The sequence below is a fragment of the Eptatretus burgeri genome, chromosome 2 (genome assembly GCF_056783735.1).
Source record: "Eptatretus burgeri isolate ZD-2024b chromosome 2, Ebu_testis_v1, whole genome shotgun sequence".
NCBI lineage: Eukaryota > Metazoa > Chordata > Myxini > Myxiniformes > Myxinidae > Eptatretus > Eptatretus burgeri.
In genome coordinates, this window is record NC_140962.1 from 32,670,659 (window position 1) to 32,680,658 (window position 10,000).

Sequence of the window (10,000 nt, forward strand, 5' to 3'; positions counted from 1 at the left end):
TCACTGCGGCCTGTTCCAAGTTAAGGCATGGTTGAGCAGGCCAAAAAACATGGCGGCTTCAGACCCAGCGAGATTACCTTGAATACGCCTTAAGACCCTGTAGAGAGCGGTGAATGAGGATCGCCTGATAAAGTATATAAATAATTAAGGCCGTTAATTATCTTCAAAAGGGGTGTTTAAATTAAAAATGAACCCAAACACCTAATTTTCACTTTCTTGGACTTCCCTTAGTATGCATCCAAAGTTTCAGGCTGCTTGGTCTCATGGTTTTTGAGTTATGGAGGATACACACACACACACACACACACACACACACACACACACACACACACACACACACACACACACACACACACACACACACACACATATATTGACATTTATTAGTATAGATTGTTTGGATAGAAAAAGTTTCTGTGTTGTTTTCCTTTAAAATGTTTTTTTTTTACTCTTTGTTAAATATGCCATGTTAGGTTTGACTGTTCTTCATGGTGCAAGGAATGCGAGTCTTTGACTAAAATTATAGTGACACCTTTTAAAGTTGCAATGTGAATCAAAGCTCTGTTGTTTATACACTTTTTTATCATTATAAAAGAGAAAATTTGCTCTCGCATCACTGCTTCTTTTAGGACATTCCTGTTCTGATCTAACTTTTTGTGTACTTAATGGACAGATGAGATTTCTGGACACTTGCACACATTGCAATCAAATATACAACGTAGAATTATGATGTTTGTTTGCAGAATAGGAGTTTATATTGTGAGTATTCATTAATTTTTTTTCTTCTTCTTATGACTTACTCCTTCATGGATCTCCTTCAGTATGGGATGTGCATGGGAGCGATTCTTTCCACCTTAGGTGCAATATTACGCATTCATTGATGGTTTTATTTCATGAAATGTTTCTGTCATCTGAACTTGTGAACTTTTAAACTTCCTATTTTATTTATCCACCAATTGTTCCTTATCCCCTATACCATAAAACGAAAGAGAAGTTAATTCGAAAAACTTTGAATAACTCTGTCTGACCATTATAAAATTTCACTTCCTTGATATTTATAATAAAAAAACACATTTAAGCAATAAAGGGCCATAACTTAATTACGAACACAAATATCATCAAAATTTTGATATGTAACACCCCCACCTGCCCCAAAACAAAGGGCTCATCTGAACTTTGTCTTTACATTTTAATACCACACTGTCAGATAATCTGAAATTGTTTAAGCTTGATCCAATGTGGGGAGAGGAGGTTGTTCTGGTTGATGGATCTCTAATAAGTGGTGCAGGTTTTTGCATATTTAATGAGTGGCAAAGGTGTCTTGCATGTCTACCAAGTTTTATAACGAAGTGCACTGGGTCAGGAAAGTGGAAATAGTACAGAAGAGCCACAAACCATTGTTTTCCTTGCCTCCCCACTTTTTATGATTTTTATGATCACCCCTCACCACACACAATTCATAGCCGATACAAGCTGGTGAGGACGTTTTAATTCACCAGAGAGCAGTTGTGCCAGTGGACAGAGACTGCTTGAAGGGGCACTGGACCTCTTCCCTAATTTTCCCCTATAAAATGTGAGTTAAAGTGCGAGCAATGGAGTTGGATAGTTGGATCTGGGAGTTGGTTAGTGAATTGGTCCGTTGTTGGAGACCACACTTTCATTGTTTAAATTCGGCTTTGATTTAGAGATTTTAGGGCTTATCACATTTTATTTGTAATTAAATAAAGGCACGAACATTGCTCGCAGATTCCCAGATAGTTGTGAGAGAGAAGAAGGTTTGGGGGCTGTTAAGCATGAGGGGAGGGGAAGGGAAGGCAGCGCCATAGAATATGGCTTTATTTTAATTACAACTAAAATGTAGTGGTGTGCGGAATCGATTTCAAAGTACTCGGTTCTCGATTGCAAACATGGAATCAAAAGGAATTGAATAGTGAACCGAATTCGATGTCGATTCCAAGTACTTCCCACTGCTGAGAAATAAGCGGGTTGTTTTTGTTTCGTCCCTGTTGGGCATGATCAATTTTGGGCATTGGCATGGGCATGTACAAGGAAATATAAGGAAATCACACACAGGTGGATTCCATTCAGCCGATCATGACACTTGAACAGCCCATCTTGCCTGTACAAGTGGCCTGGCAATGTGTTATTTGAAAAGCAGCATGCCCCTGGGGCATTCCGTTTGCAATATAGCAACAAAAGTGAGTCACTCACAAACTAAACACGCCTCAAGGGCGTGTTCCTTTTAAATGAATGGCAAGGCGTTTGGGGCAGGGAAGATTTAAGAAAACAGTCCGAAATTTGCATGCTCACTTTGTTCAATAGACACTGCTCATCACTGTAATACGTTCAAGATGCTTAAACATTTGAAAACCAAACACCAGAGAGAGTACCTATTTGTGATGGGTGAGAATGCGGATTCAAAGAAACCAAAGTCTGCAACAGCAACAAGTTCACTTTTGCAATCGATGATTGAAAGCACTTTTCATAAAAGATCCAAGTTTGGCGCTGATTCCCCAAGACAATATCACATTGACCAAATGATGATAAGTGTGATCATTGGAGACATGCAGCCTGTATCTGTTGTTGAATACTCTTGCTTCAAAGACTTTGTCAGGGTTTTGAACTGTAAATATGACCTCCAAAGTCATCACACAATCATGTGAACTCTGCTTCTAAGAGCGTATCAAAAAGCCAGGGAAAACCTTGCCAGGATAATTGATGATGATTCTTCCATTGTCCGCACAACAGACATCTGGACATCTTGTCAAACTCAAGCATACATCACTATCACAGCCCACTTGCATTGTATTTTTCCATTGATTGTAATTTGTCATTTAAACACAATTGATTTTTTTCATTGTATTTCTTTATTTTTTTGAATTGTTGTTTTCTGTAAAAATAGAGATGATAACTGATGAGCCTCAACCAAACTCTTCACTGTTCTTTCCAATTAAAAAAAAAAAAGTTGATAACTAAAAAAAAAAAACTCCCACCCCTCCACTGTGCCTTCCCAACATCAGTCCATATATAATAGTTCCCACCACCCTCCATGCCCCCCTCAAAACCCCCCCCCCCAAAAAAACGACATGACAGTGATGGTGGGTACACAGGGTGACAGTCACAGGATGAGTCTCATCCCTCAAGGGAAGCCCATGTTGTAATCTATTTTAAAATGCTACATACTGTTTGAACATGTCTGAACATGGTTTGAATGTACCCCATTTCGGTCAATCCCATAATGATGCTGGCAGATGGGACATCCAGTTTTATTTCCATCCAAAGGATGACAATCGGCCTGCCTATGAGATTGAAGGAGGTCAACCTGCCACCCCCCACCCCTCCCCTTTTCTCTCAATTCCTCTTCTTGTTTCTTTCAGGCTTATAAACAAACTGATGGGCGTATAATTCACATATGTGAAGTAAATAAGCATTAGAGGCGACGAAAATCGGCTTGGTAGAGTGATGGCTTAACAGTTATGGTAATGTTGTGATTAAGGCTACTTTAACCTCTGAGGGTCTTGAGTTTGAGCCCATTGTCAAAGCCGTTCAATAACACCAAGTGGGTTGAATCAGCCTGTCAACCTTCCAAGGTTGGCAAAATGAGTACCAGCCCACTGGAAACAGGGGGCACTGCATCAGCAGCACAGCCATGCTCCCAGCAATGATAGAACCAGCAACCACAGGCTGCATACAAAATAATAAAACTTAAGCCGTATTCTCAAAGAGAAATTGCTTTATGTCTTAAAAGGAAAATCCTAAACCAAAGTGTATTGCCTTTCCTATAATGCGGATGTGAAACCTGGACCCTAAATGTAAAAATGATAAGGAAGCTACAGATGGCTCAAACCAGCATGGAAAGACGTCTGCTTGAAAACCATCATGGAAACCCAAAATAAGGGAAAGGAAAATATATTCATTGCTGAGAGCACTAATAAGGATAGGTGATGTCATTTTTGAAGTTAAGAAACTGGCAATGGGCTGGCCAGGTATTAAATGTGGATCATCGTTGAGTCATGAAGATAATTGTGAATATATGGAGTCACACAAATGAACAATAAGAAACCTTCTTTGAAGAAGGCAAGATGAATTCAAGATGTTTGCAATCACAAGTTGGATGAGACTTGCCAAAGACAGATGTTTGCAGAGGGAGGAGTTTTGGGGAGACCTTCATCCAGCAATGGATTGACAAAGGCTGGTGATGTTGAAAGCAGCCACGTCTGGTCACCGATTGGCTGTGACACTTCTTTGAAACATCTATTGTATAACTTACATCCGTTAGATATGCTGAAAGTATGACAAACTTGATAATTTTGTGTAAATAGATCATGAAAGAGCACTGCCATATACTCTAGCCATTAATAGTATAAAGGGTTATCGAGTTTTGTTTAACCATTAAGGGTCTGGCCTCCCTGCTCAAAGGCCATTCCAGTAAGTCAACGTGGCAACTCTCAACATTTCTTCAGAGAAATTCAATGAAGATGTATTTATGAATCAATATGTTTTTCAACATAAATATGATCGAAAAACAATCTAATAAGCCGATCTTGTAGCCTTGTAAAATACTTCCCTTGTTCTGTAAGTGATCAACAATGGCAGGTTGCCATTTGTTTAGTCTGGTTGAGTTTATTCTTGACCTTCATTCATGTTGTTCTTATTTTTGCTGTGCATTCACTCCTTATCTTTATTGAGCTGTTTTATAAACCTATTGTCAGTGGAACAAAGTATCACTAAAGTAATTAGGTAAAAGGTCAGATAACAGGTGATGAACCATCTTTTGGCAATATTTGGCTGGGAATTATTTTGTTGAATGAAAGTCAAATCATAATTTAGTGGATTTTGTCTTTGTTTTCTTATACTTCCTTGATACATTTTCCCCCACAGGATGATGAGCCTGGTCGGCCAGCTCAGGTGAATCTAGACCGTGTGGCTGAAGGGCCTGGGGAAGTCAATGTTCGCCGTGGCCAAGCTGTGGAGATTTTAGGAGATCCCCCAGGACAGCCTGGTTGGTGTTTGATCCGCAGTGCCAATAGGGATGGCGATGGACAATGCCAGGGCTTGGTTCCCTGGGCAATCCTGTCATCTGAATGCTCAACAGATGCTGACATTGACTCCCATAATGTTGATGGTGAGTACCTTTCAAAAATCCCAAAAGTGTGATAGTTGTTATTCATAGTTAAAGGACCTGCAGAGACAGACAATAACAATGGAAATCAAGCAAAACAAGATTTGATCCAGCTGCAGAAATTCCAAGCAGAACCTCCATTTATTGAGCTGCCATGTAATCTTTAGGGACATAAGTAGATGGTTTACTCGAGGAAAAATGTAAATATTTGGAGGGGGGGAAAAAAAAACAATGAGAATATACTTCAGAAGTTGGAGTTTGTGAAGTGGAAATGTTGGTTAGTGGGATGATAAACCTTAGAGAGCACTAAATTGATGAATATAGAAATTAAGAATGTGGATAAGTAAACAAGATGGAAAGGTTGTTATTTGGGGAATGAGAGGGGTGGGGAAGGTGGAGAAAACATCTCATCTATCGTAAACCAATCCCATCTTTTTATCCACTGCTGTTTGGTGTTTTGGTACTGAGTCACCCATATTTGTCTCAAAATCCTTATCAATCGTAACAGTCCTTTTGAATGATCCCTAATCTGTAGGAGAATTTACTCTGTTGGATAAGAGTTAATTTTTCAACTGGATCAATCTCGACTTAGGCATCTGTCCAAACGAAACCACAACTTGTATTAAGCATCTATGGGAAGGAAATTCAGTGCCTTGTTTTTGGATAAAACGTTTCCGTTTTGATGATCGGTTTTTATGTAGAAACATAATGGTTTCTGCTGTGAATCTTTTGAGATGAGGCTGATCGTATGGCATCTTTAATGGATGAGGGAATAAGTGCATCATCGAGTACCTGTATAGCTAAACCATTGATTGAGATGTATGTGAACCTCTGGCTCTTGTACACTTTTACTGGATTAAAATATTAATAATTTAATCAACAAAAGGCTCACAATGGCAGGTTGCCATTTGTTTAGTCGAGTTGAGTTCCCAGGATTAATTTTCATTGATGGGATTCAAAAGACAGCTTCAAAAATAAATAATTTCAATTTTCTTTTAAAATGATGACATAAATGAGGTGATTTCTCAAGAGAATGTTGTAACTTGCTTGAAATATGTCTTTGCCATGAAATGAAGGGTGGTGAAAACGTTAAAGTAAATGTGTTCACTCAAGGATGCTGACAACAATGTAAAATTTTCTTTCTTCAAATATATATATATATATATATATATATATATATATATATATATATATATATATATATATATATATATATATATATATATATATGTAGAAAGAGAGCTCTTTCTGAGCAATGACTGACTGATATTAAAGATCGGTATTTTCCGGGTGATGTAGAAAGCTGAAATTTTGTGTGTCGATGGACATCGAAGCCTTTACACCAGGAAAAATCACAGAATCATCGGATAACATCCATCAATGAAAATATATATATATATATATATATATATATATATATATATATATATATATATATATATATATATATATATATATATATATAAATGGAAAAAATGCAGGTGAGCAACCCGAGATAATGGGGAAGCATGGTACTTTTGCGTGCCGTTGGACATCAATGTTGATACACCAGGAAAAATCACAGAACTGTCGGAAAGCATCCATAAATGAAAATGTAAATAAATGAAAATATATAAATGAAAAATCAAATGCAGGCGAGCGACCCAAGACAATGGGAAAGCACCTTTTCATATGTTGTGTATTGTTGTGTATACAGTATACATATACATATATTTATATATATATATATATATATATATATACATATACATATATATATACATATACATATATATATACACATACATATATATATATATATATATATATATATATATATATATATATATATATATATATATATATATATATATATATATATATATATATATATATATATATATATATATATAGATATATATATATGTTGATGGGACAAAAAGTGGAAAAGTTGATTGCTGCTGTGTAGCAGCGTAAAGACAATGTGTTGATTGGCAGGCGACCATTGTTGCTCAAGGGTTGTGCAGTTTCGGCTGTTGTGGGACACGATTTCTGCTTTGCTGCTCCACCAAGTCACGAGGTTTTTTGCATTACTGACCACATCTGGTTTGTCGTCACAAATAAATGATTGTGCTGTGTTGTCCTGAGGAAGCTTATAACAAGGGTGAAACCATGGTTGGCGGCTCCACTGTCTTTTATTTGTGACCAGTAAGTGTTGGTTTCCACTGAGTGTGCCTACGGAAGCCTCAGGCATTGGAGGTGATTTGGTGTGCAGGCGTAGCATGAGGTAATGTCATGCTGTTGTTATTATTAGGTCGGAAGAGCCATACCCCATCCCTCCCTTCCCACACCTCCTGCCACCCCTCCCTCACTCTGGACTCACACCCCACCCAAGCCCCTGCCTCCGGACTTTCACCTCACCCATTCCCCTCTCTCTTCTGACCTCCTCCTACCCCAACCCCTACCATTGATGGGAAATGTGAATGGGCATTTCAAATCTCATCACCATCAACACCCTTCCTTACCACTTCTCACTGACTTTCACAACTTGTTCTGGACCTGCTCGTGAGATTTAAAGGCTTGTTCTGACAGTCTCTTTTGGCTCTGTGCTGTATCTAATGCCTGTTCAAGTTTTCGGGTTTCTTGATTATCACACTCACTTCTTTTGGCTGCAGGTTTGGGCAGTCATACTGTAGTGAGTCATTATGGACCTTTTGAAAGTGTTGATGCAAGATTTCTGGGTAAACAACATTTCGTGTTCTTCCATTTGGAGTCAAGTCAAAGTTCTTGAAGTTCCTACTTGATAGACGTGAACATGAGATATATCTATCGATACAAATAAAAGGCTGTGTGTGTGTGTGTGTGTGTGTGTGTGTGTGTGTGTGTGTGTGTGTGTGTGTGTGTGTGTGTGTGTGTGTGTGTGTGTGTGTGTGTCAGTGTGTCTCCTCCATAACTCCAAAAGTATAAAACCTAGCAGCCTGAAACTTTGCAAGCATATTAAGAAAACTCCAAGGAAGTGCTGGAAGTGAAAATTGGGTGTTTGGGTTAATTAAAACACCCCTTTTGAAGATAATTTAGGGCGTGCTCATCATAAAAAGCAAAATAAGCCTGACCAAGATGGCAACACGCCATTTTATTTGGCGACACACCATCTACTCTCACAGAATAATTAAAGTATCTAATTTAAATATTATGTCAGATTTGAGAATCGGATCTGGGGAACAAAATAAGTGTCTTTTTAAAAAAAAAATCTTTCAAGGAACTTTTTAATCTGGAGTGAAATCGTACAATTTTATCAAATTAGTGATTTTTATAACTTCGTGTATTTGTTTTCAGCAAAGCATTAAACTTAACTTTTTCTTCTGTTTGGACAATTATATTGAGTAAAAAAAGAAATTATGGAATGTGCAGAAAGTGTAAATTCATTGAGTGAAACGCCGAGCTTCATCGCCTGCTTTTGCTATCCATGACGGCACAGGCCACATGGGGTCCTTTTTTTCCGGGTAATTACATACGCAGTCTGCTGTTTCTGTTTTGAGCGATTTGCTCACATTACAAAATATTAATATATATCTACACTAATAAAATGGTGCGTGCGTGCGTGCGTCCGTCCGTCCGTCCGTCCGTGCATGCGTCCGTGCATCCGGCCGTGTGTGTGTGTGTGTGTGTCCGTGTCCGTGTCCGTGTCCGTGTCCGTGTCCGTGTCCGTGTCCGTGTCCGTGTCCGTCAGTCCGTCCCCCCCCTCCATAACGATAAAACCTAGTAGCCTGTGAAACCACCATGTTTTTTGGCCTGGATGTAAGTTCCAGATTTGAAAGTATCAGCAGTTCCGACTCCGCAAAAAGTGTTGATTTGTTCATTTGAGACGTTTCACGGGCGATTCCCGTTGTGTTGTTGTGTCGACGGCGATTGGTAATCGCTTGCCAAGTCAGGCGTTCCGTTGGAGGCTTTGAGTGCTTCAGCCACTTTACGAGCTGTACCGTACAGTTCGTGTCCTGATCGGGATGTACAGTCCACAGATACAAGGTGGAGGTATGTACACAGCACACACGGACCTGGTACATACGAGTAGATCTGGATCTGTACGGACTCTCCGCGGATGTGTGGACGTGACATGTCATGACTGTTTCGTGCACCGTGTCCGTGGTGGTAAACGTGGTGGTAAACGTGGTGGTAAACGTGGTGGTTAACGTGGTGGTTAACGTGGTGGTAAACGTGGTGGTTAACGTGGTGGTTAACGTGGTGGTAAACGTGGTGGTAAACGTGGTGGTTAACGTGGTGGTTAACGTGGTGGTTAACGTGGTGGTTAACGTGGTGGTAAACGTGGTGGTAAACGTGGTGGTTAACGTGGTAGTTAACGTGGTGGTTAACGTGGTAGTTAACGTGGTAGTTAACGTGGTGGTTAACGTGGTGGTTAACGTGGTGGTTAACGTGGTAGTTAACGTGGTGGTAAACGTGGTGGTTAACGTGGTGGTAAACGTGGTGGTAAACGTGGTGGTTAACGTGGTAGTTAACGTGGTAGTTAACGTGGTAGTTAACGTGGTGGTTAACGTGGTGGTTAACGTGGTGGTAAACGTGGTGGTTAACGTGGTGGTAAACGTGGTGGTTAACGTGGTGGTTAACGTGGTGGTAAACGTGGTGGTAAACGTGGTGGTTAACGTGGTGGTTAACGTGGTGGTAAACGTGGTGGTAAACGTGGTGGTTAACGTGGTAGTTAACGTGGTAAACGTGGTGGTTAACGTGGTGGTAAACGTGGTGGTAAAGTTTCATCCCCGATCTGATGGAGGTTCTATGAGGTTTTCCTTCGTCCTCACGTCTGTTTATAAAGTATCCGGTTACCGGATTTGCTTGACGAACGTTATATGTTTCCCTTTGTGAGTTTCCAAGTAAAATATATTT

The 10,000-nt window shown here is 39.5% G+C and overlaps 1 protein-coding gene across 2 annotated transcripts in view; it reads left to right on the forward strand.

Moving 5' to 3' along the window:
• Positions 1-10,000, forward strand: part of LOC147031760 (rho guanine nucleotide exchange factor 25-like) — a 266,797-nt gene that overhangs the window by 75,317 nt on the left and 181,480 nt on the right. For both annotated transcript variants that reach the window (XM_085867167.1, XM_085867169.1), the window contains exon 3: positions 4,882-5,125. In XM_085867167.1, coding sequence (XP_085723293.1) covers positions 4,882-5,125 — 244 coding nt within the window. The remainder of the gene's footprint in view (positions 1-4,881; positions 5,126-10,000) is intronic.